At 47.5% G+C, this 27,415-nt stretch overlaps 1 protein-coding gene across 1 annotated transcript in view; it reads right to left on the minus strand.

Annotated features, from left to right (window-relative positions):
* Positions 1 to 27,415, minus strand: part of MYO5B (myosin VB) — a 1,009,160-nt gene that overhangs the window by 681,918 nt on the left and 299,827 nt on the right. The window contains exon 2 of the mRNA XM_086960377.1: positions 24,516 to 24,626. Within this exon, the coding sequence (XP_086816503.1) occupies positions 24,516 to 24,626 (111 nt within the window). The remainder of the gene's footprint in view (positions 1 to 24,515; positions 24,627 to 27,415) is intronic.

Below are 27,415 nucleotides of genomic sequence, written 5' to 3' on the forward strand. Positions count from 1 at the left end.
CCCTCTGCTTGGGACGACTCCTGGTGGCCGGAAGCCCTCGGAAAAGCACCCATCCCGACAGACCACGCACGGAACCTTGGCGTCATCCTGGACTCTTCACTCTCAATGAACAGACAAGTCAGCGCCGTATCCTCTTCCTGCTTCAACATTCTTCGCATGCTCAGAAAAACATTCCGCTGGATCCCCTCCGAAACAAGGAAATCAGTCACCCACGCTCTGGTCACAAGCCGACTGGACTACGGAAACACCCTCTACGCAGGTACCACCGCTAAACTCCAGAAGAAACTCCAACGAATCCAAAACGCCTCAGCCAGGATCATATTAGACATCCCACGCAACGAACACATCTCTGGTCACCTTAAAGACCTCCACTGGCTTCCCGTCAATAAGAGGATCACTTTCCGACTGCTTACCCACGCACACAAATCACTCTACGACATCGGACCAGACTGCCTCAACTCTCGACTGTCCTTCTACACCCCCTCCCGCCAACTACGTTCTTCCAGCCAAGCCCTCGCCACTGTACCTCGCATCAACAAGACCACCATGGGAGGCAGATCCTTTTCATACCTGGCTGCTAAAACATGGAACTCACTCCCCGCTTACCTTCGCCTCACGCAGAACCACCTAGCGTTCAGAAAGCAGCTTAAAACGTGAATATTTGACAAATAATCCTCCTCCCCTTCCTAAGCGCCTTGAAACCCTCTGGGTATGTAGCGCGCTATACAAATTATATGACTTGACTTGACTTGACTTGAGCTGCAGGTGGACTTGACTTTACTATGAAATTGATGTAGGCTTCAGTCGCTTTGGCAGTTTTACTAGGACTCTGTAGAGGTACTCATGAAAAAGTAGTCTGCGCGGTTTGGATCCTTCCTATTTCGTGCACAATAGTGTAATCGTACTCCTGGATTTGATACGTGACAAGGGAAAAATGCTTTCCGTACAGAAAAACATGGAATTTTTTACATCCCCATACTACAGAAAAGCTATCTTCCTCATGTTAAGAATAAGCACTTTCGGTTTGAGATGGACTCTGGCTAGCATAGGCCATAAGTTGTCTCAGAGCATCGAGGTGTCCATTGTGTTGAGCAAGGATTTCGACCAGCCCCACCAGGCTTTCATCTACTACTGTCTCTGTATGCAATTTCGGATCAGAGTAAGCCCTTTCAGTTGCATTTTCAATTGCGTGCTTCATTTTCTTGAAACTTCGGTCACATTTAGATGACCATTCAAAACGGAACAGCTCAGTTTGTAAATTCTCTTAGAAGGGCACTCACAGTGGCAAAATCACGATTGTGCCTGGACCAGTAGCTGGCCATACCTAAGAAGGATCGCAGCGTAATCACATCTTCTGGGGGGCAATTAGACAAAAATGCTTGTACATTTTCAGGGTCAGGGCTCATTCCCTTTTCAGAGAAAACATTCTCAAGGAATTAAAGTCTGTTTTTATGAAACTCACACTTCTCCTCATTTATTGTGAGACCTGCATCAGCAAGCAGACTGCATACTTGTGTGAGTGCTTTATCATGTTCCTTTCATTTAGCCTCAAACACCAATATATCATCACTGTAGTTAAAAGCATGTGTGATAGGTTAAATTATTCGACAAATGACATCTTGAAAGATTCCTGCAGCTGATGACACACCAAAACGGAGTCTCTTATATCTCCACAAACTAACATAAATTGAAAAAATAACAATGTACCTACTGTTTTCTTCCAGTTCAAGTTAATGGTAGCCTTTTTACAATTCAAAGCGGGAACAGCTTTGGTGCCATTCAGCTGTGTGATCATGTCTGCAATATGTGGACCTGAAGGTCTTTCTCTTTCTATTGCTGGCTTGTCGTATATCAACACAAATGCACACTGAACCTCCACTATCCTTTTTTGGCACCACCACAATGGGTGAAACCCACAGCGTTGGACTAGCAGAGGGCTCGATGATGCCATGCTGTAACAGTTTCTGTTTCTTCCTCAACAGCTTCCTGTAAGTGAAAGCAATTCAACAGTGTCGCTGTGCAACAGAGCCAATGTCTTCATTAATTTTAACCCCTTCCACACTCATGACGAGCTGGGCTCGTCATGGTGTAGCCTCCTCGTACACTGATGACGAGCCCAGCTCGTCATAAAACAATGAAGAATAGCAATTCCCAGCACAGGAGGGGAATTGCCTTAGCAGCCATGGAGTTAAGTTGCACCTGCATTGTCTTAAGTTTTCCAAGTCCATGAAACAATGTCGGGAATTGACTCACTATTTCAGAATGGGCATTCAATTTGTAGTTACTAGACATCAGCCCCATGTCAGCAGCAGTATTGAAACTTAATAAGCATGAATTGAAGGCATACCTTGGTGGACATGAATTGGCACTTGCACTGTCATTTTCTTGTGCCCCATTGTTGCTACAAAGGGTCATTGACTCGGCAAGGGCGTAGAATCTGGCCAGGTGTGCACCTTTGTTTTAAATGGTGTGGGACATGGTCTCGGAGATCTTTCGTTGTACTTTACTGCTGGCATGATGTTGATCGACACACCACTGCCTATATTAAAAATTGTAGGGCAACATCACCATCTCACATCCATCAACCTCATTGTCACTCGATGATGATGTTAACAAACCTTTGGAAGATGAATTTGATAACGATCAACTTCGTTTTGTTTCCACTTGCCTTAGTTGAATTTGCAGTTTGGCCTTGTGGGAGTAGCTACAGTGCATCTAGAACTTTTCTGGCATCCATTTTTTCATCTCTCCGTGACACAATTAGTTTCTGTTTCACTTTGCAAACCATTATGAAATTATTTTCGTTCCTGCAGACTTTGCATATCTGCGGGAAATTTATCATCATGTGGAAAGGAGAATCCACAGCAAAATCACAATTTCTTTTTCTTCGGAGACATCACTGTGGGCCTCTGCCTAATTTTTCTGCTTACTTTTCATACTCAATGCTGATTCATCATGGGTTGTTCCAGCTTCAGGAGCCTGTCGATCAGCATGTTCCTCCGCTCTTGCAGCCATGAGCACTTTCTCCAAACTGAAGGTTTCTTGCACCATGCATCGTCTGAATGAATCGGAGAGGCAATCATTGATAACTCTAAGACACCTGGGTTCTTCATCATTGATTTCAATGAACTTGTAGTACTTTATGAGCGTATGAAGACTCTCAACAAATTCATCCATCGTCTCACCAAGTTGCTTTCTTGCTTGATTAAAAATGTACCTTTCATAGTCGAGATTTGGTATTGGATTGAACCTGGCTTCCAGCGTCTTCTTGATTTGACGATATACTTCATCAGCTTGTGATATCTTCTTTATCACTACTTTTACTCCATCACTTGCAAGGTCCTTTAAGTATTTTATGATCTTTTTGTCATCTGCTTCTCCTATAGCAACAATAAACTCATCAAACTCTTTAATCCAGGCAGTCCATCTACTGCCAATATCTTGCTTTTTGGCGGTATTGAATAGAGGGCGCACATGGGACGCATGATCGGTTTGCTGGACCAGGGCAAATTCCCAGTGAGAGCAGTCATGTATACTTGGGAGTCTCGTATCGCAATCTTGTCACCATTTGTAGAGTTTTACCCATCCGGGGAGCATGTAACAGTTATTGTTACATGCTCCTGGGAAGGTTAAAACACTACAACTGGAGTTCTGGTTTACACATCTTTTTTCTTCAGCATGCAACCATTAACTGAACGCACTGTGTCACAAACTTTAATAACCACCCCTATAAGTTTACGTAATACTTGTAAAGAGTCTGCTGAGGACCACTAGAGACATCATACACACATGCACAGGACACAATACTATCTAACCAAGATTGCACTGTTTTCAGAAGCTCAATCTTTTTTACTGCCTTCATCTACTCTCCCATTATAATGCACATTTGTTCTTCTGTTTCAGTCTTTAAATCTGTCTGTCTGTCTGTCTGTTTACTCCATGTTGAGTCTTCTTGTCAAATCTCTGCAACCATGAAGATAACCCCAATGCGTTACTATGTTTCTCTTCACCTGTCAAGACCAGTCCTAAGTTCTTTTAAGTCTGTAGTATTTAGGTTATCAAAAATCCTTCCCTTGACACTACCTCAGACTATTCTAAACGTAGCTTAAAAAATAAATATTTGTTGTCAAAATGCAATATTTTATTGGGGATTAGGAGGATTTTCTGGACCCTTAACAATCATGCTCCAAAATGATCTTTGTTGTGGGATTACAAAGAACCATATGGAATTAACGGTGCAATTCTTGACCATATTTCCCTCATTACTTTTCTATGCCAACCTGATAGATATTTTCATTCTCAATACAGATACGTCCCTTATTTTACAAGTAATAATGCTTTATTCTTTTCAATTCAGTCACATTTGTTATAGTAAGGGAACACTTCAGTGTATATTTGTTTTCCAAATATAATTCTATGTCCTCTGTTGGACCTGGCGTGGGTTTCCTCTGTATTTTTTGCCTTGACCTCCTGTGTTTTTGCTGTATGTTGGACTCTGTTTTGCTGGTCTAGATGCTTTGGGCACTTTACCATTGCTGTTCAGTGCCAAAGTGCAAGTGCTCCCTTTGTAAATTATTGTTATGGAATGGTGTTTCCATGATTGCCATTTTTTTTCATAAATATTTTTATTGAATTAAACAACACCAAGTCACGTTTTAAAGCAAGAGACAAGGGGAACTTTGGATCACTTACAATTATCAACCCAATAAGACAGTCCGTTCTATCCCATGATTGCCATTTTTGATTTACTAGTTAGCCCCTAGTACAGCGCACTGAATTTGCCCAGGGCCTGTAAATCAAATGCTGCTAGTAGGCTTGCAGCACGCATTGTGCCACCTACATAAGCAGCCTGTAAATGTAATTCAGACCCGCCATTGTAGTGGTTGTGAGCAAGCTAGTAACACCATGTCGACTTGGCAAGTGCACCCACTTGCCAGGCCCTAACCTTCCCTTTTCTTACATGTTAGTTACCCCTAAGGTAGGCCCAGGGTACCCCTGAGGGCAGGGTGCAGTGTATGCGAAAGGTAGGCCATGCCCTGGTGTGTGTGTGTGTGGTATGTCCTGATAATGAACTACTGCCAATTTTGTTTTTCACTAATGCAAAGCTACCTGTTCCCTTAGGATTGAATGGGGAATTTGCTTATAACATCTTATAAGCCTAACTTCCCCTGGAAACAAGGTAGGAAAACAAAGTTTCTTGAGCCTGAACTCAGAATGTAAAAATGCATCTTTTAGTGAGGGAGTTTTTACTTTCTGTGTTTGAAAATGCCACTTTTAGAAAGTAGGTATTTTCTTTCTTAGCCATCCAGTGTACCTCTGCTAGGATGTGGATTGACTCTCTGGGTTTGGAGTGTCAGGGGCTGGAGAGGTGCAGTGGCTCTGGAGAGTCTGATGAGTCAGGGTTGGGCATTTAGAGTAGGGGTAGGAGATTTCCTTTCACCTGAATGGGCCTGGCCTGCATTCTACAATGCTGTCTCCACCTCCTGCCAGGAAGCTGCATCATAGAGCACAGAGCTTCTGTGCCACCAGAGAACAAAGGAGTTTGTAGTATAAATATTGGGGCTGAGAACCCAGAACTTTAGATCACTTCTGGGAATCAAGAGAATCTTTTCCCAAGGAGAAGAGCTGGAGAAGCTGGAGAAGCTGAGGAGAAATACTGCCCCTGTGTTGTTTTGCTGTCTGTGGTTGGCCTGCAGTGGGTACTTGCTGCCAAGGAAAGGAGAAGGACTTTGCTGTTTGCTGTGTCCCCAGCTTGAGAAAGATCTCCAAGGGCTTTGAAATAGAGTTTGCCTCCTGTTCTGAAGTCTCAGGGACACCAAGACTTCATTTCTTCTGTTTTTCTGTATCTTAAACTACTGTTTCAGCTGCCACAGAAGGAAATTGGAACACTAACGCCGGCAAGCGACGCTGTAACATGCACCAAAAAGCCGTGGGCACTGCTTGTGAAGAGCACGACGCACCACCCCGACTTGAACCGCAGGTACACCGCCTGCTAACACCACGCTGCATCGACTCCGAAGCCAGCGCCGCTGCCTGCACCAGAGCCGAGAGCACCACTCGTGACATCCTCGACCGCTGCCCCGACTTCACCAACGCCAGTGCTTCATCAACGCGGAGCTGATTCACGACGTGGGTGACTCCTGAATCCATCGGCACCGCACTGTCATAAGGAACCGACGCCTCGCCGCCACCGTACATCACCTCCCCGACACAGTAAGGAACGACGTCTCACCTCCCCTGCATCGCAGTAAGGAACCGAGGCTTCACCTCCCCTGGGGTCGCAAGGAACCGACGCCACACGGCGCCAATGAAGCAGCACTTCCCCCGTCACAACGTCGTCATAACTCCATGTGGAAATATTTGTTGCTACAAACTTTATTTGAGTGAATAACCTATTTTTAAGGATATCTTGTAACTATATTGTGGATTTTTGTCGTTTTTGTCTTGTTTGGTTTAGATAAGGATTACTTATTTTTCTAAACTGGTGTGATGTCCATTTATAGTGTTCTCATTGTATTATTGTATGTATTCACAAATATTTTACACACTGCCTCGAAGATAAGCCTGTCTGCTCATGCCAAGCTACCAAGGGCGTGAACAGGAGTTATTTTAGAAGTGTATCCCCCCTTACCATGACTAGGAAGAAGGGCCCCTACTTGATCAAAGGTACCTACCTCTGCCAACTAGAGACCCCCATTTCTAACAGTCTTCATGCCACTCATTAATTCATTAACAGATAGATGTTTTGCCCCCTCGTATCTTCTATTACAGATACTGCAAGGTGTTTGTCCTTCAGGACATTTATAAACTTCACACCCTTTGCCATATTTGAAGCATTTCCTTCAAATTATAAAAACTGCATGGCGCTTACTCCTTCCGATGGATTTAGTAAAAGATCTTTGTTCTAAAAATTTATATGCTACTCTCAAAAATCAAATATATTGCTCTTTACTATTTATGTTTTTACTTATGCTTAACAAAATAATATTTCAGTGGCCTGTTTGTTCAATGTTTGAGACAACCTAGAGCTTTTGGCAAAATAGTTGTACTCCTACATTTGGAGCAAATTTCAGAGGGGCACTAGAGAGCCCGGCCATAAGATTGCCGATGCATAGCAAGGCTGCACTGGCAGGAAAGACAATCAGGCAATTATCTGGTGTATCCGGGTGCATCGGTGCTGGACTGGCGGTGCCTAGTGCCTAGTGGTGTGCTGCACCAATTGAGCTTGGCGGCGCTGCGGAGGGAGAGGCCAAGGGCGAGTTGAGGCCTGCAGCTCAAGCACCACCAGCTGCAGCGGCCCCCTTTGTGGCTAAGATTGAGGCCTGCGGTGTGGGCACGCAGCCTGGAGGCAGATGCTCAGTCACTTGAGGACCCCTTAGTGCAGTGGCAGGGGGCAGACAGATCAGTGGGGACCAATGAAGCCTGTACGGTCAGGATGGCATCACGTGGAGCGCGAGGGTCGCCTTGGCCCAGTGGTAGCTTGCACGAGAAAGGCCATACCTTTCTCCCTCGTTGACACTATATGGCACTGATAGCCTCTCCTGTGGGGACCCAAGCCTGGATTCTGGAGTTCGTTGACTGTCTTGGGCCTGCTCCTGCTCTTTGCGATTGGGTCCCCGGGGTGAGGCTGGGCCCGGAGGCGAGAGCCTGACCTTCGCTTGAAAGAGCCAGAGTACGGTAGTGGGGGCAGATGGACCAGTGGGGCCTAGCAAAGCTTGTATGGTGAGGTTGGTGCCACGCAGATTACGCCGGTTGCATGGCCTCACGGAAGTTTGCGCACGAGAGACCATACCCTTCGTCCTTGCTCGCGCCATATGGCGCTGATACTTCTCTTGTGGGAACCACATCTTGGACTCTGCAGCCCACTGATACCCTCAGCCCTGCTCATGCTCCCCGCGCTTGGGTCCCCGGAACAAGGTGGGCCCGGAGGCCAGATTCTGACTTTGAGACCCAACTCCTACTTTGTGTACCCTGAAATTTTGGTGACTGGTGCAGCAATTGTCGCATCGAATAAAGGGCATTAAATTTAGGCCCTTCGCCAGCCTGTGTACCCTGCCTGGTGGTGTCTGACTGGGTTTGCTCATGCCCCTTGCAGAGAGTGCCTGAAGGGTGGCGGGACCCCGCAACAGCCAACAACAAACTTGGGGGATTGGAACCCCCGGTGAGTGGCATATCCTTCCAGGGACTGCCTGAGTGTCCATCAAGCAAAAATTGGGAAAAGGGGCAATAAGCAATCTAAGCTGACCTTTGAGTCTCGCAGACTGGCATGCACTGCTGAATCACCCCCTGAGGACCAGTTAACAGGCCCCAGGAAAGCAGAGGGTCCGCCCCGGAGTGATACTGCCTTCATGTTCCTGGATCTCAAGCAGAGCCTGAACGCCATCAACACAAGAATAGGCATGCTTGCTGACAGATTTGAACGCCTGAAGGAGAAAGTGGACTGGCATGAAGAGCGGATAGACCAACTTCAGCGCTGCATGTCGGATGTGGAGGATATGCCCTCCTTTGCTGGGGAGTGCCTACTCCAGATGAAGAAGGTACTTGAGGTCATCTGCGACAAGAACGAGGACCTAGAAGCACATTTGGGACCAACTGCTTGCGTATTCTAGGAGTCACTGAGTTGACGGAGATGGACCGAATGGAGGACTATATGGAAACAATGGTTCAAACTCTCTTTGGAGATGTCCTCTCCCCTATGTTCTTTGTAGAGAGAGTTCACAGCTCGCTGTGCCAAAGGCGCCCCCAGGAGTGCCTCCACGCCTGATAAAAACCATACAGCGCTTGGCCAGGGATCACCATCCCTTCCAATATCAGGGCAATTTTACCTTGGCCGCTCAAGCTGCCAGACGAGACTTCCTTCCAGTGAAAACGCAAGCTACAGAAAACGGACGCCAAGTTCTCTTTGATCTATCTCGCCTAACTTCGCATTCACCATTTGGGTAAAACACCTTACTTCACTGACCCCCAAGGCTGCTGCCAAATTTCCCAGAGATCTTCCTGCCTATGACTCTGAATTATCCTCATTACCCCGAGGCTCAAGACGAGGCCACCTCAGTGATAATGATTGATGAAAAATCTCCTTTATTGATGACCATGAGATGGCAGACTGCCCCAGCGTTGGACATAGCATACTTTGCCAATGACTCCTTCTTGGACCAAGAGCCACTGGGCTGCCAGGTGCGTCCCCCTGGGTGGGGGCAGGCACTGCATATGGTCCTAGCTCTGCCCTCACGATCTTCTCTTTCCAGTCATCCGGCTTGTACCAGGTGAGAGAGTGTTGGGTCTCCTGGTCGCCCTCCTGGGTCATTCCCCTCCTGATACTTTTGATTGCATATGGGGCGTTGTGTGGTGGGCAGGGAGGTGATATTTGTCCCGATTGGGTGGCCATATTTGGTTTATGTTTGTTTTCCCCATTTAGAGCCACTCAGAACTGTGTACTCTTCTCCTTACATCGAATGCAACTGCCTGATTATTGTACTTCCCGCATCCTCCTTAACCATGAATGTCATCTGTTAAATGCTTGACTTAAAACATTGGGGGCTTAATGATAGGCGCAAAGCGCTACATGTACTTGCATATTTACAGTGCCACAATACTGACGTCTGCCTGCTGCAGGAGCTACACCTGACAGAATCGACCCTGATACATCTGTGGGCGAGCTGGATAGCAGATTGACATGTGGCCTATTATTCTCACTATGCAGTGTTGCTTCATGAGGGCCTCCCTTGGCTTACGCCCAGGGATCTTTGTGATACGGAGGGTTGTTATGTTATACTAGCTGGCACATTACGGGGGCATCCACTGATACTGGTCTCAGTGTATGGGACCAACAATGATGACCCCCTTTTTTTGATGAGGTCTGACAACTGGCTGGGTCGATGGGCCTGGGAGCGATACTCTGGAGAAAAGAGTTTAATGTGGTCCTGGATGCGAGCGTGGAAAGGTCTAGCGTTTCATGTTGCCCCTTCCCACACTGATATTTGGCACTCCCGCCACACACACTGCACAGAGGGTACATGCATAGCTACTGCTCAAGAATGGACTATTGGCTGGTCACTAGAGATGTGGCCTCCTGGACCTCTGACAGCCTGGACCTCCTGCGAACGCTGTCCAACCATGTCCCGGTCCTGCTGGAGCTGACCCCTCCTGAGCACATGTCACGTGTGTTCTCTAGGCGGCTTCCCTTGAGTGTGCTGAGTGATCAAGTGTTCCAGAGCGAGGTGAGGATGGGCATTGTTGTTTATTTTGCACACAAATTCCCCGTCCATATTATGGGAGGCCTTCAAGGTGGTAATCCAGGGGTTCACCTTGCCAAGCAGGCAGTGGTACTTTGGGCGCTGAGGGGGGAGATGGCGTAACTAAAGGTGGAGATCTGTGTCCTGGAACTCCAATACTCTGATTCCTGTGACACGCCCACCTTGACGTCCACCCATAGGAAACGTACAGAGTATGAGGAGGCAGCACTCAGGGAAATGCATTATTTGGGAGGAAAGCTCATACCTGGCGATAAGGCGAGGGAGACAGGGTGAACAGGGCTCTCACTGATTACTTCACAAGCCCTGGGTAAATTACTATATTGTTGAACGCCTAAAGTACCAACAGACTGCACGTACTGATGTCAATTCTACATAGCACAATATGGGCTCCTTTTACACCGACCTGTACTCCTCCTCCCAGCCTCTGCTTCCGCCCTCCAATTTTTCCCCTTATCTGGACTCGGAGCAGCTGCTTTGGCTAGTCTACTCCTAAACAAACCTTTTACGGTTGAGGCAATTATCCAGGTCTTTGGGAGTTTTCCTGGGGATAAGGCCCCAGGCCTTGATGTCCTCAACGCTGCATTATATGAGGAGTAAGCCCAACTACTTCCCCATCTCCCGAATATCTATGAGGAATCCCTATCAATTTTGAAACCTGATAAAGATCCCCAGCACTACCACTCTTCTAGGCCTGTCTCTCTGATAAACACTGATAATAAAATATTGGCCAAGTTAATTGCCTCAAATCTCCTCCCTCTGCTGCTGAGCATTGTCTGCTTTGATCAGTCTGGCTTTATGTCTGGCTATTCAACAGCCCCACGAGCGGCCCCTGCAGGTAAGAGCAGTAGGGCCGGGTGGGAGGTGACAGGAGTCGACAGAAGACAACAAGAGAACATGTTATATATTGATTTGACTCCTCCCCTCCACTCTGCCCCACCGCTCAAACCTGCACAAGCCGCTCCTGAACTGCCAACAACCTGTTAACTTTCTTTTCTCTTTTGCACACAATTAATCTTGGCGTTTGTGCAGCTACAGTGTTCTTAGATGCCACTAAGGCATTTGATTAGCTTGAATGGCCTCATCTTTTCCAGCCATTCGCTCGCCTTGGGATTGGCAACATGCTTTTACGACTGACCCGACTTCTTTATGCCCAGCCCGTCACCTGCCTGAGGGTCAGTGGGGGTGATAACTCCTCCCTTCATGGTGTCTCAGGGTACCCAGCAGGGATGCCCCCTGTCACCCATACTATTCACGATCTCCATGGAGCCTTCTGCAGCTCGACTGCAACAACACCATTCTCGCTGCTGGATTCTGTTCCTCCCCAGGAAGATGTATGAGGATGATGTTACCCCATATGTTAGGGACCCTAAGTTTAATCTAGATCCGCTTATCAGGGAGTTCACTTGTTTTGGTGGCATCGCGGGCATCGCATCAATTGGGCTAAATCCATCCTGTTTCCCCTAATGGTTGCAATGCGGTACTTTGCTTCTGAGTTCCCCCTGAAGTGGGCATGTGATACAGTCTGATATCTGGGGATTTGGCTTAGTCGGGACCTCGAGGACCTTTGGAGGGAGAGTTATGGGAGATTGATGACATGGCTCGAGGACCAGGTGACAGCTTGGATGAAACTTCCACTGTCAGTCACCGGGAGACTGGCTGTGGCCAAGATGGTGGCACTTCCCAAATTCTTGTACTTATTTATAAACTTGCCAGTCCCCCTGCTGGAGTATTTCTATAGGAGACTCTGGTCCAGCAGCGGTCCGTGCAGGTAACAGCGATGGGGTGGTGGGGATATGTAAGAGGGGATTCCGAGGGAGGAGAAATTAGTTATTTATTTAATTTTCCCTCTGCATCGTCCCTCTGAATCGCTCCTTACACCACCCCACGCGTGTTACCTGCACAGACCGCGGCTGCTCTGGTCCCACCTTATAACACTGGTGTGGGCAAGCAAATAACCACGATTGGCATGTAAAATATTGCTGCTTCCTTTCGAATAGGGTGGGTTGAGAGCACCTGATGTGGACCTTTATTTCTTCAGTGTGCTATGCACACTACTGGCTATGCCCTACACACTTTCAGCCGACACGGCGCTTGAGTTTGATCACTGCTACGGCAAATGCTCTGTCTGCCCCGGCAGATGGGTACATAACAGCTACACATGGTAGCCTGCACAGTTTGGGCATAGAATTATCTGCAACGGAGGGTACAGGTTGATAGTCTATTTGCCCTGTCAGTTCCGATTGTGGGCCACCCCTTGACACTTAAGACCTAGGCACAAGTCCTAAACAAGCATTTGCAATGCAATAGGTCTCGCATTTGCAAAAGTTTGAGCTATTGGCATTGTAAATGATAAACCTTTTTATCTATGTGTTGGTTTTGAAAACAGATAAATAAATGGCAGTCATTTACAATGCTAATAGCTTAAACTCTCGCATTGTATATGACATTGCCTTTTATTTATGTTTTTCAAAAGAAACATAAATAAAACGCATTATCATTTATAATACCAACAGCCGAAGGGTTTGTGTCACAGTGGGTCAGTGGCAGACTGTCCTCTTTCACAGACCCATCCTGTGGTACTGTTCACTAGATGCCAAATGTTTGTGCCGCAGTGGGTCAGTGGCAGACGGTCCTGATTGTTGCTGTGTGTCTTTCTTTCTATCTTCCAGTCTCTTCTCTTTGTGCCCCTGTCTGCCTCTGCCACTGAGACAGAATAATATTGTGTGTCTGCCTTTCTATCTTCCTGCCCCTTCCATGACATTGTGACCCTGCCCGCCTGTGTCACAGAGCCACATTGTTCTTGTCTGGTCAGTGTGTCCATGACTTTCTGATGTTGCCTGCCTCTGACTGTTGTTGTGTCTGCCTTTCCATCTTCCTGTCTTTTCTCGGACTATGTGACCGTGTCAGTTTCTGCCTGTCATAGAGTCAGATTATTGTTTTGTCAGCCTCGTTGTCTGTTTTATGACTGTGCGTCCCTCTCTGGCATTGAGGCAGATTGTTGTTTTGTGTCGCCCTTCTGTCTCCCCCCCTCTTCTATGACACGGTGATCCTGCCTGCCTGCTGCATAAGAATCTTGCGCAGGAGAGGCCCCGCGACGGGCCCTCTCCTCCAGCCCAGTTACAGGAAACATCAGCGACAGTTTGATATTTAATCACTTAATTTACGGAAATTGCAGTCTGTTCGTCATATTCGAAATGTAAGTTACGAGCCTCCGAATACAAAGTTGCCTGGCTAATTTAGGCCTGCATGGCACACTCTGTGAGGTCTGTCATGGGATATAGTGGGGAAGATGCATTGAGGCAGCAAACAAAATAAAAACTCACAGCCGCAGCCCGGCTTGAACAGGAAGCCAGGCAACCTGTGTTGGGACGGGGGCGGGGCCGCAAAAAGATAGGAAGCAGACGGGAGCCTACCCCGCGCTCCTGTGCTGAAGCGCTCCTGTGCCCGTCAGCTGGAAGATTTGCGTGTCAGCTAGCGGGGCCCCCGTGCTCGTGGAGAGCCCCGCCTGCTGCTGAGAATGACCCGCTGCCTGCCGAGGGAGAGAGGGACACACGAAAAGAACTCGGTGAGTGGGGTGTGAGGGGGGGATGTGTGCGCACGTGTGTGTGCGAGTGTGTCTGTGTGTGTGTGTGTGTGTGTGTTTGTGCGCGTGTGTGCCTGTGTGTGCGCGTCTGTGTGTGCGCGTGTGTCTGTGTGTGTGTATGCATGCATGCATGCGTGCGTGCGTGCGTGTGTAAAAAGAGCCCGATGACTGGTGGGGGGATGGAAAGTGAAAGTAACCAGCAGGCTTGCAGTGGAGACGGGTGTGCGCGCGTGTGTTTCAGTCTGTGTGGTGTGGGGGCTGGCTGTGTGCGCACGGGAATATGGGCATGGCGCCGTGCGGGCCCACGAGGAGGAATCTGAGACAGCGAGGCGCGTGGGCGATCGCTGTCTCACATTCCCCCAAACACGCCAACAAAACGTCCTTTGCTACGCTCGACCTAAAAAAGAAGTGGGGGGATGCTGTCATCGGAAGTGACGTCACGACAGGAAGTGATGTCACAATAGGTGCAAGGGGGGGAGCCGGGGGTGATTGGCACATGTGCCCTGGGCTGGGATAAGGTGAGAGGGCTTGTAGATGCGAGCGAAGGGGTAAGGGGGGTCTGTGCAGGAGGCGACGAGGAGCTCAAGCGAGGAGAGGGCGCTGGTCTGGGATACAGAGAGGGGGGCTTGTACAAGGGAGCGATGGGATGGGGTGACGGGCACAGAGGAGGAGCAGGCGGGGGGAGGGGTCCACGGATTCCTTGCAGGGAGGCATCTACCGAAGACACTGTGCAGCGTCAGACTGAGCTTCCCCTGTCTTACACCTCCTCCCCGCTCAAAAGCAAAGGTGAGCAGCGTGCTGTGAGCTCCGATCTCGTCCCATGGAGGACAAAGAGTGAAGTCCAGCTGTTTAGCAGGGGGGACGGCGTCCACCCCGTAAAATAAGTGGGGGGACGCCATCCACCCGCGTGGTACCCCGACTCGAGCCCTACTTATGACAATGAAGGCTGGCACTCATGCACAGCTTTGTCGAATGCAGCTGACATCCTTTGGCGTTGTATACCCGGGGCAGACATTTGTTACCCCGCAGCAGGTATTCCATTACTCAGCTACTTCACCTTCAGACACCCTGACCTACTGTCAGCTCCGAGCAGAACTGCAAGCCATTCATGATACTTTAGTGGCAGCACCTTTGACGTTCACTGTCTTAAAAGAGATACTCACTAACCCTTCCCCACGCGGGCTGATCACACGCTTCTAAGCTGGTATGCAGTTGGCTGCATCGCTCTAACTCCTTCGGCCCATCAAACATGATCCGCTGACCTGATATCACTATTAGTGATGGGCTTAGCGCTGAATGGGCTTGCCGATTGATGCACACTGTGCATGCTCTACTGCGGCCTGTGCAGACTTTTTGCACCTGGCATGGAACTGCCCTGACTATCCAGTGCTTCTGGACGGCAGTCTTCGCTAATATTGCACAGATCATGGGTCATTCCCACAAGTGCTCACCTCGAGTTGGGCTGCTGGGTTGCACCAGGGAGGTGCACTGGTTGACAGCGATTTTGCTGCTGCTGGCCAAGCAAAGCATGGCCATCCATTGGGGGTATACGGCTGGCACCTGGTAAGGCAAAGGGGCTCCAGATGCTGCTTAATGTCAGGAGCAGCTGGACGCATACTGGGGAGCTGATGCCTATACGATCTCACCCAATAGACATATGGGCTCCTTTGGTGACGGTCACATTCCTAAAACACAGGAACATATGGATGATAGAACTGACAAGCAAGCTGAGACTGACCTTGAACGGCCTTCTTTGCGCTGAGCCCTAACTACATGCCCATTCAATAGAGTGGGACATCAATCAAGATTGCTGTCTGATCAGCCACTGCAACAATGGACACCAGAGCATCCATTGGACATTAACTCTGCAGAAAGGCAGGTTTGCATTTTCCCTTCTTTCTCCGCTTCGCTCCCGTCCCCCTCTCATCACTGGCACATCCTATATGCGACGACATTGTGTGTCTTCTAATCTCTTTGTACCATGGCTGCACGCAGTCATGTTTTTGTTAGGATGTCCACTACAAACCTCCAATAAATAAAAAATTTTAAAAAGAATTTGTAGCAAATTTCTAAATTTCTGACATTCGCAAAGAAATACAGGAGTGAGCTTGGATGACCAATACATACATACATACATACATACATACATGATTGTGATGGCCATGGTTCTGAAAGCGCAACCATGTGTGTAATAATTTATCATGTAAAACTGTAAAGATGTTTACATGTGAGATGGGCGGCAAATGTGTCCAAAAGCCATGTCAAGAGGCCCCTGTTATCATCCACCACCTACTGGAGAGTCTTTGCCACAAATTAGGGTGGGAAGGTAGTAGGTTCTGCTTGGCTCAGACAAGCCATCAGATGGATTTTAAGACGCTCTTAGGAATGAAGCATACCTAGAAGAGAGAACTTTCCAGCTGTTCTCAAAATGTTCTATACCTCGGATTTGGAAGGAGCTACCATGATCAAAAGGTTTCAGACAATCTTTGAGTGTCCTGGAATAATCCATGTGATTACACTCCCCTGCCGGTGATTAGCATTACCTGTATAAAAGAACTGCACACACACTGAAATACTTCACAGCCAATGAAATGTAAAGACTTATCTTGGAGATCCACTGAGCACAGCAGATATCCCTCTTCAATAAATAATGTCTGAGATAAAGTGATAACATTGAATTATCCAAACAGTAGAACATGGCAAATTAAAAGGAGCTTGGTAGTACAAGTCGAAGATTCAAGGAGTTTATGGTATCTCTAGGTGATGCAATGTAAATGGAAGTAGGGACCAAAGATGCAACGTAACGTAATATGCTGTGTAAGTAATAAACATTTAGTCATGATGTACCTGCACTTGGCAAATGGCAAATAATTCAAACAAAATATTTTGGCTCCAGTCTATTTGAGGCATCACTTCACTGGTGCTACGCCTTATATGGCGGCCGCGCAGGGGTAGAGGAGCGACCCATGACCCTGCTTGCAGGTCAGGCCGCTCCCCACGCTGCACAGCTCCACCGGTGCGCCCATGACTCTGGTGCCCCGCTGCTGCCGCTCCATAGGTTCGCCGCCCCTCCTCTGCCCTCCACTTGCCAGCGCTTGCCTTTTTTTCACCCTGCCAACTGTGTCTTTGCCTCTGGTATATCTGTATTTGTATTTTTATTTGCCTCTTAGTCTGTATTGTTAGCCCTTAGCCCCGTTCCGCTCCCCTTCTTGAATCCTGCTCCCAGTTCCCGCCGCTGCATCCCAGCGGCCCGCTCCCCTGAACACCCATTGAACACCCCGGTCCTGCCTCCCAGCTGCTCTTCCTTCCCACCTACCCTTTTATGGCGGACGTGCAGCGATAAAGGAGCAACCCTTCACCCTGCTTGCAGGTCAGGCCTCTCCCCACGCCGCACAGCTCCACCGGTGCGCCCGTGACACTGGTGCCCCGCTGCTGCCGCTCCATAGGTTCGCCGCCCCTCCTCTGCCCTCCGTTTGCCTGCACTTGCCTTTTTTTTCGCCCTGCTAATTGTTACTCTGCCTCTGGTATATCTGTATTTGTATTTTTATTTGCCTCTCAGTCTGTATTCTTAGCCCTTAGCCCCGTTCAGTTTCCCTTCTCGAATCCTGATCCCAGTTCCCGCCGCTGCATCCCCGCGTCCCTGCCCCCTGTACGCCCATTGGACACCCTGCTTCCGCCTCCCAGCTGCTCCTCCCTCCCACCTACCCTTATATGGCGGCCGCGCGCAGCAGGCGCGCCTAAGGCAAGCCCGTCTAAGGCAAGCCCGTCTAAGGTAAGCCCGTCTAAGGCACGCCCGTCTAAGGCAAGCCCGTCTGTGCCTCGACCGTGCCCAGTGCCAGAACCCCTGGCCCCTGCAAACGCCACGACACCCGACTCTGCTACAAATCCATCACCCTCCACGCACTCAACACCGGACGATCACACATCTGCTTCCTGGCCGCCCTGAAGCGCACCCATGGACCCTTCACTTGCCAGAACTGCAGCTTCACCAGCATCCACCCCGCCAAACCGCTGACCAAGAAAGAATCCAACCACCTCAGATGCATACTCCTAAACACCCGATCCGCCCGCAAACACGCCTTCGAACTCTGGGACCTACTCGACTCAACCTTCCCAGATGTCGCCTTCCTGACGGAGACCTGGCTGAACCCTGCCTCGGCACCGACATCACCATAAGGCTACAAGATCACCCGAAGGGACCACACTACTGTTATAAGAGGAGGAATTGCCATCGTCCACAGGACCACTCTCAGAGTCTCGACCAACACTGACGACACCCTCAGCACCGCCGAACACATGCACTTCCAGATCCACACCGACCCCAACATCACCCTCAGAGGAACCCTCATCTACAGAACCCTCATGATCCCGTCCAAAGTTCAGGTACACCATCACTGACTTTGTCAGCACGCACGCCCTCGCCTCCACGGAATACATCCTCCTCTGGGACCTGAACTTCCACCCCGAGAACAACAACAACACCAACTCCACCACCCTGATTGACAACCTAGCCAAGCTCTGACTCAGACAACTCGTCACAGCACCCACCCATGCCACCTACCACACGCTCAACCCCATCTTCTCTGCAAGCCCACACGTCTCCTACAACCACACCACCGAAATCCACTGGACCGATCACCGCTGCATCCACTTCACCTTCAAGAAGCCCGCCACGCACCACCTCACCCAACAGATGCCTGGTCTGCGGTGACTGGAGCAAAGTCACTGCAGACCAGCTAACCTCTACCCTCGCCCAGAGCCCTCCCGCTGACCCCATCGACCCCGACACCACCACCGGCAACCTCAGACAGTGGATCAACGAAAGCGCCAACACCCTTGCTCTGATCAAGAAACCCTCCAACAGCCACACCAGCAAGAAAGCCAGCTGGTTCCCAGAAGACCTCCAGGCCTAAAAGCAAACCTTCCGAAAATTGGAAAATAACTGGCTACGCGAACGAACACCAGAAAGCTACGCAGCCCACAAGAATGCCACCTGCAGACACCACCACCTCATCAGATCCGCTAAAAGGGCCTCCTTCAAAGACAACCTAGATAACAATGCACGCAACAGCAAAGAACTCTTCAAAATCGTGAAGGAACTCTCCAACTCCAGCTCCAACACCAACGACATCCCACCCTCGCAAGACCTGCGTGACTCGCTGACCACCTTCTTCCACCGCAAGATCGCAGACATCCACGACAGCTTCAATGCCACTACCGCCCCGACAACCACGAAGACCTCTGCCCCCAAGACCACCACCCGCACCATCCACATACTCTCCTGAACCAACATCAACGACGACGACAACATGAAGATCACGAACACCATCCACTCGGTTCTCCATCAGACCCCTGCCCACATCACATCTTCAACAAAGCCAGCACAGCCATCGCACCCCATCTCCGAAAAGTCAGACAGCAACCTTCCCGGAGCGCTGAAAGCAAGCCGAGGTCAACGCCTTACTCAAGAAAACCCAAGGCGGACCCCAAGGACCTCAAGAACTTCCGGCCCATCTCCCTGCTCCCATTCCCGGCGAAGGTCATCGAGAAGACCGTCAACAAACAACTGGCCCGCCACCTCAAGGAGAACAGCATCCTGGACCCTTCCCAATCAGGGTTCTGCAGCAACCATAGCACCGAATCTGCCCTCATCGCTGCCACTGATGACATCAGGACCCTACAAGACAACGGAGAAACAGCGGCCCTTATCCTCCTGGACCTGTCAGCCGCCTTTGACACAGTCTGCCACCACACTCTATGAACAGGCCTTCACGATGCCGGGATCCAAGAAAAGGCCCTGGAGTGGACCTCCTCCTTCCTCTCCGGCAGGACACAGAACGTCCACCTCCCCCCTTCCGCTCCGAAGCCGAGATCATCTGCGGCGTATCCCAGGGCTCATCCCTCAGCCCTACGCTGTTCAACATCTACATGGCACAGCTCTCCCACGTCGCCCGACTACACGACCTCAACATCATCTCCTACGCAGATGACACCCAGCTAACCTCTCCCTCACCAAGGACTCCCTCACCGCCAAAGCCAACCTACACGAAGGAATGAAGGCCGTAGCCGAATGGATGAGGAACAGCCGCCTGAAGCTGAACTCGGACAAGACAGAGGTCCTCATCCTTGGATCCACCCCGTCAGTCTGGGATGACTCCTGGCGGCCGACCACACTGGGAACAGCTCCAATACCAACCGATCACGCACGCAACCTAGGGGTCATCCTAGACTCCACCCTCTCCATGACAAAGCAGGTCAATGCCGTCTCTTCCTCCTGCTTCAACACCCTCTGCTTGCTTCGTACGATCTACAAGTGGATCCCCACCGAAACGAGAGGAACGTCACCCAGGCCCTCGTCAGCAGCAGGTTGGACTACGAAAACGCGCTCTACGCAGGGCCAAACTCCTGAGATGGCTCCAACACATCCAGAACGCCTTGGCACGCCTGATCCTCGACATCCCTTGCCGCAGTCACATCACACCCCACCTGAGAGACCTGCACTGGCTCCCCGTCAGCAAGAGGATAACCTTCAAGCTCCTCACCCACGCACACAAGGCACTCCACAACAGACAACTCAGCTTTAACACCCCCACCCACCAGTTCCGCTCTTCCGCCCTCACCACAGTCCGCCGCATCCGAAGAGCGACCTCCGGCGGCAGATCGTTCTCCTACCTGGCCGCCAAGACCTGGAACACCCTCCCCACCCGCCTATGGCAGACCCAAGACCTGCAGACCTTCAGAAGACTCCTTAAGACCTGGCTCTTCGAGCAGTAGCAGCACCCTCCGCCCCAGGACCTTGAGACCGGGTGAGTAGTGCGCTTTAAAGATGATATGATTGATTGAATAATTTCTGACGGGCTTACTGGCAACTCACCTGGACATGCAGTATGTTAGTCAGACTTTGCCTGACAGCTGGGAAGATAGAGGTCACGATCCAAAATCCACCCATCTCTGCAGGATAACGTGACCATGTTTTAAAAATAAAACAATTATTTCTAAACAGGCTCAAGACCCACAGCGTCTACTTTCTAAATGTAATGGCTTACTCTTTCCTCCATCTCCTGCTCATTGCATTTGTTCCTCTTGCAGTACTGTTCTGGCCACCTCTTTCACTTTCAAGATTACTGATATTCGTGATTCATTTGCTGTCTCTTCTGTATTATCCTCTGTACTTTCTGCGTCCTCTACTCCCCATCTTTATGTAAGAACTTTTCAGCCTGTTTCAGACACTGACGTGTGAACCGTGCTGGCGAGAGCTAAACCTTCGGCCTCGGCTGATCCATTAAACTCTATTCCAGTGAAATCCTTTTTTCTGGTCCATCTTGTCTAGGTTCAGGCATCACCAGGACGCCTCTTGGGGCAGCTGTTTGCACTCTACAAAGCACAATGATTCATTCATTCATTTAGTTTCTCTATTTAACACTTCTTGATTTTCTGAAATATCTCCTTTCTAGAAATAGGATGTTCGTCTTCCTTTACCTCAGACACTTTCACTTCATCTCATTTATCCAATTTCCACCATATTTCCTCGCTCCTGCACCTATCTAAAATTCTTGAGTATATTGTTTTTTTCGTAAATGTCCACTTTCTAGCTCACAATCTAGTCTCTCCTACTCAATCTAGCATCCATCCAGGTGATTCTAGAGAGACTGCCCTAATTTCTGTTTCTAATAGTCTTCTACATGCTGGTCATAACAGCAAACTGCTAGTAGGTAACTATGAAGTGTGTTCATTGACTAGACAGTGTTGCCTGTGCGTGTGGCATTGACTCAAAAGGTATTGTAGCTTCGATAGACCCTGGATGGCAATTTCCTGGAATGGACATAATAGCATGAAAAAGATTATTCGTATTGAATGACCAGCCCCTGATGACATGTGGACGCGTATGGAGGAATTAAGCCAAAGTAGCTTCCCTCCTGATATTGCTTTGACCAGTTGTAGCTACCACAGTAGACAACGGGTGCAGGTGGGTATAGTTCTGCCGATGGCAATTTGCAAAGGGTGGTACTTATCACAACTTCACAGTAAAACAATTTGTCATTTTAGCAAACCTTCACTTGTATGGCGGAATTTCTTATACAATAATTGTGAGCAAAGATTAGGGTTTTTCCGCTCAATCCTTACTGACTGGTGTTTAATTTAACAAATTTTATGACATCCGCGAATTCTTGCATAATCACCAAATTTTTCAGGGGAACTAATTGCACTTGGACAAAATGTTGCTGCCAAAAAGAGAAACTCGGAATAAAATGTGAGGACTACAGCTGCTGAATTGACAGAAACGCGCGCCCTCGCGGCCAGAGAGTCGTATAGAACGCGCTCGCTGCACACCGGGAAGGAGCCCGGGGTCGCGTTCTAGAATGTTCCGTTTCCGGGGACTCCCTGGAAACGCGCGTGCACAGCCACCATAAATCATCGCTGTGGGTGAAATGCAGAAGTGGAAATTCAGATGAGTGAAACAATATCAATAAGTTATGTGAACTTTTGCGCGATAGCAATTTCTGCTTTTGGTACACGAGGTGCTTTCGGCGGGTGTACCGGCGGCTTAGCAAAGCTGGTTCCATAATTGTTTTCACAGCATTAAAAGCAGCTACCTCCGCCTGCTGTTCTGTCACAGAGCGTCAGGGTGAGTGCCAAATGCAGTGCAGAAAGGTTCTCGGGGGCGGAAGAGGTAAATAATTCACATAATACTGGGAGCTTCTGCAGACGAGGAAGCGGGCATCTGGTAAATTAAAGGATTAAAAGTTTTTAATCAACTAACACGAGCTGAAATGTCAGCGCAGCAAAAGGAAAGCCATTTTTTGTATAGATAATTATGTTGTTAAGGTGTGGCTTTAGCCAAGATGTTTGATTTTATTAAAATGATGACTGATAATATTTCTTAGAGAGTCTTTCAGCCTGCCCTCTTCATCCATTGGTCTGTTAATGTGTCATTCACATTTTTCTTGCAGCCACCGCCGTGGATCAATGGGTCACCCCACTTCAGCAATTGACTAACTTAACTGTGAGTGATGGCAGCCTGTTTTTTCAAAAAGAACATACCCATGCAAGAGACTACTATGGAAATGTGTCTCGTCAAGACAAAAAAGATATTTTTCCTGTTAACAATGTTTGCAATGTTTTTATCAGACTGACGAGGACCCATCAGCCTCCCCAACAATATGGTTGTGCAAAAATCATGACAAAATTAGCCCTGACAAAGCCAAAAGGCCTATTACTTTTATCAGTGTTTCTTTAAATGCTGCTCCATGTAAGATATAATACCACGATGAGCCGTACTTTAAAGAAATCACACATTTGCATGTGATGTATGTCATTAGTTTATGCTCTGGTTGTTTTTCTTCTAGATTTGATGGTGAGCGGGGTAAGGGTGAGAGATGGGCACCCGTTTATGAGTTGCCTACAATTCACCAATGTTGTATGTTGTGTGTTGGGTTGCTAGGACATATCTCGTGTCAGATAAATGCAGGACCAGGAGCAGAGAAATTCTCACACATTGTACAAGCACAGGTTGGCGGCCAAGTCACATTTTCTTAACATGCTGGCTCTAACCTAGAGGTTTTATTGAAGAATGTCAACGAAACTCATATAGGTGTGAAATGCTATTTGACTCTCTCGCACAACACTGAGGCTCAAAGGGCATGTGCTGTCACTTTCACAAAGTTTTACTTTCTGTAATAATACATTTAGAATGTAAAACTTACAACAATTGTAATACTCCTTAGACAGGACACAAGAGTATTGAAACAGCAAAAATGTATAATAAACACCTAATGACCCCTAGGAAAAACCAAACCAGCAACATGAAAAAATAAAGAAATAAAAATGACCATAAACACTTTTCTAGAACTTTCTATTTTGAAAGGACACAAAAATACACTTTTGCACTATACTTATTTTATTTATCAGGCACAGCCCGGGCTCAGTTCTGGCAGGTTTATAGTCGGAAGAAACCAAAGTTTAGATGAATTGGTAAACTTATATTTTTCAGTGTCACTGCTATTAATATAACTTAAACTTACACTTTCAATTCCATTTACCCATTATTAATATTCTACCAATTTAGTGTAATACTATGTGCTCACAGAGCCTGGGAATATGTGTTTGAGGCCGCGGATACAATGAAAAATTGGTCAACACCCATATCTGTAAGGTTAAGTGAATTCACAATCATTTGCAAGGCAAGCTGTACGTTTATCAAGAGTTAATCTGCATGTAGAAGAGGAGGAAACACCCCCAAATTGGTGAGGGTATAGTCTTGTGCAAAGTACTTCCCCGGGGAAAAAAATGCTGCCCAAGGAAAAAAGGAATAATTTCATCTGGACGGCAGTTTCTCATGTTTACATATACATACAATGCATTTACATATGTTACAATAGCTTCACATTTCACTGACTAGAACCCCCCTATTGCAGCATTAGAGGCATTCATGGAATATTTAGTAAATTCCCATTAAAATCATAATATTTGGAATAAACCTATGGAAGTCACTTTATATTTTCCTTCTGAGAATAAGGCCTTCTAAGAATCTTAAGTAACTGCCACTAATTGCTTTTTTTGTCTACCAGCAGGAGATGCTCAGAACCACCCAGTCTTCTAGCTTTCAATGATGCATAACCGTTGATGGACATTTAAATCGCAACTTGTAGTTTTACAATTAATGAAAGTTTTCTTACCGATTCATCTTCTAGTTTCAGGTGTAGGCTGGTGTCTCCATCTTTGTAATCTTTGACTATTTCTGCCGATTTCCACACTTCATCTGCATCCGGAATCCAAACCCTTGTGTACTAAAAAGGAATAATGAAAACATTATTTAAAATTTGATTAAAGTCTATTTTACATTTTATTTGTTTGTGTTTTTTGTTGTAAACTTGGACCTTGCTAGGTCATGGAATATTGTACAATGCAACCACAATAAAGCAGATAAGATGCAGCACAACTAACAAAACAAAGCACTAAGAGAACAAATTCTATAATAAATTGAAATGAAAAATTATAAGGGTGATCATAAAACAAGCAGCCATATGAACAGCCACAAGTAAGGAATTCCTAAGGCGAGTGGAATGCTACTGAAAAAGCCTGACAAGAAGTGGAGCCATTCACCCAGGTTCATGTTTGGTCTTCTCACTGGCCTCTACTGGGCTTACTACACTTAATTTTTGTTGTCTCCATCTACTATTATTTGATAGAATATTCTTTACCAAAGCATTATTTTTATGTGAATTAGACTGTTCCACATTCTAATTCTTGAAAAGACATTTAGTACGTCACTTATTTATGGTTTACTTCATACCCACTTTTTACGAAGGTTGGAAACCTATTAATCATAGCCATATGCTTATGATAGGCATGGGTTTCACGACTTTCTTCGAATTACTAAAATCCCAGGTAGAACACGTGGAATTCTATCCATTCATCCGTCCTCGTCGCCACATTTGTGTTCCTTCACAACACACTTCTGACTCTGGAAAGGGAATACTCATTTATATGTTCCATGGAACTATATATTCAATCATCAAGATTCAAATCATCCTTTCTCCCTTCCAAACCTTCTCCCATCATCACAATCCAATGATATAGGCAATTGGTAATACATAATATAATAATGTAAACAATGAATAATATAGAACCCACTCGTAATGAAGACACTATACCGCCAATTTCACACTCAAGTAAGATACAACATGTATCTTATCACACATTCTCCCATTTCTCTAAACTTATTGCCACAAGCTGAACTATATTTCTTCTATTCCTCGTGAAATAAGTCTGTGCTGGGGCAGTTTATATAGATAAACGTAGCACAGTAACACATTATTTATAAAACTGTGCTAATCAAGGGACAGTCGCAGTTTATTTCTACGGGGCAAAGGTTGAATTCAAGATTATTTCTACAAAACAGCAGAACAGGCATGATAAAATAGTTTTCTACGTGCACAGTGCATGCTACAACTTACTTGAGCACAGGAGCCAACTCTCCTGAATGCTTAGGAGACCTCGTCAATGTGATTCTACCTTACTGCACAACCTTACCCTCTTGTATACTAGTTTTAGTTAAATACCTTCTTTTAAAACAAATGCACATGACAAATGAAAATGCTTAAACTACATATGCAGATGTCAAGTGTGTACCATGCTATTTATTACTATTGTGTGGGGAAGGATAGAGCATTATGAATCCCTGTAGGACTATCATCTATGGGCATATATGTCAGCAGTGATAAATAAACAAGAAGAATCCTACTACCAGTGTGTATCACAGGGAGGGGGAACACTCAGTGTTGTGTAAAATACCCCTCACACACCAACAGGCTCCTTGGTGTCATGCTTCATCATCGGGGTCTTCGCATCCCGCTAAGGGGATGCGGCACGCTGCGACCTGCGACTACGCGGGAGCGTTGACAAGTTGGACTATGTGTGGTGTGTGTTGAGTGCAGGTGAAGGGATTTATGTGAGTGAAGGGTGTGGTGAAAAGTTAAAAAGTACCTGGCTAGTGGGTGGTGTGAAAAAAACTTTATTTCGTACCCCTAGCTGGTGCTATTAAAAAGGTGTGCAAAAGAGCGAGGTTTTATTGTCTTAATTAGGGACAGAACCTCTGGTGTGCGTCGACATGTTTCGGTACTAGTGTACCTTCTTCAGGACGGGGCACAACTTCCCAACCCTACTCACGTTTTTCTATAAAAAAATGTTATCTTAATTCTTTAAAAAGTGATAACAATTTAAATGAGGCTACAGTGTGCCTACAGCGGTTCTTTTGGATCATGCAGTTGCATGCCTCATGGTCTTTGTGGTATATTGCCTCATGAGCAAATCCTGGGCATCAAGGTAGGTAGGTGGATCCACAATGAGATCCGCCTGAATTGGCCTCCTTCTACCACCCTGTGCTGCTCCGCTGTGAATGATGCCCAGGATTTGCTCATTGGGAGGGTTGGGAAGTTGTGCCCCATCCTGAAGAAGGTACACTAGTACCGAAACATGTTGACGCACACCAGAGGTTCTGTCCCTAATTAAGACAATAAAACCTCGCTCTTTTGCACACCTTTTTAATAGCACCAGCTAGGGGTACGAAATAAAGTTTTTTTCACACCACCCACTAGCCAGGTACTTTTTAACTTTTCACCACACCCTTCACTCACATAAATCCCTTCACCTGCACTCAACACACACCACACATAGTCCAACTTGTCAACGCTCCCGCGTAGTCGCAGGTCGCAGCGTGCCGCATCCCCTTAGCGGGATGCGAAGACCCCGATGATGAAGCATGACACCAAGGGGCCTGTTGGTGTGTGAGGGGTATTTTACACAACACTGAGTGTTCCCCCTCCCTGTGATACACACTGGTAGTAGGATTCTTCTTGTTTATTTATCAGTGCCCGTGGAGTAGGAACCCTACTTTTGTACTCTACCTCCCTTCCTTGTTAATTGTAATAAATGTCAGCAGACCATGATTCTGTGGGTCTAGATTACCAATTTGGGGCCACACATGGGAATGTTTGGTACACAATACAGACTTGCTCACAGAAAACTGTTGTGATTCGGTTCCATAATTAGTAAAGACGAAGAGAACAGAAGATCA

This window comes from Lissotriton vulgaris, chromosome 3_1, assembly GCF_964263255.1.
Source record: "Lissotriton vulgaris chromosome 3_1, aLisVul1.2, whole genome shotgun sequence".
NCBI classification, from domain to species: Eukaryota; Metazoa; Chordata; class Amphibia; order Caudata; family Salamandridae; genus Lissotriton; species Lissotriton vulgaris.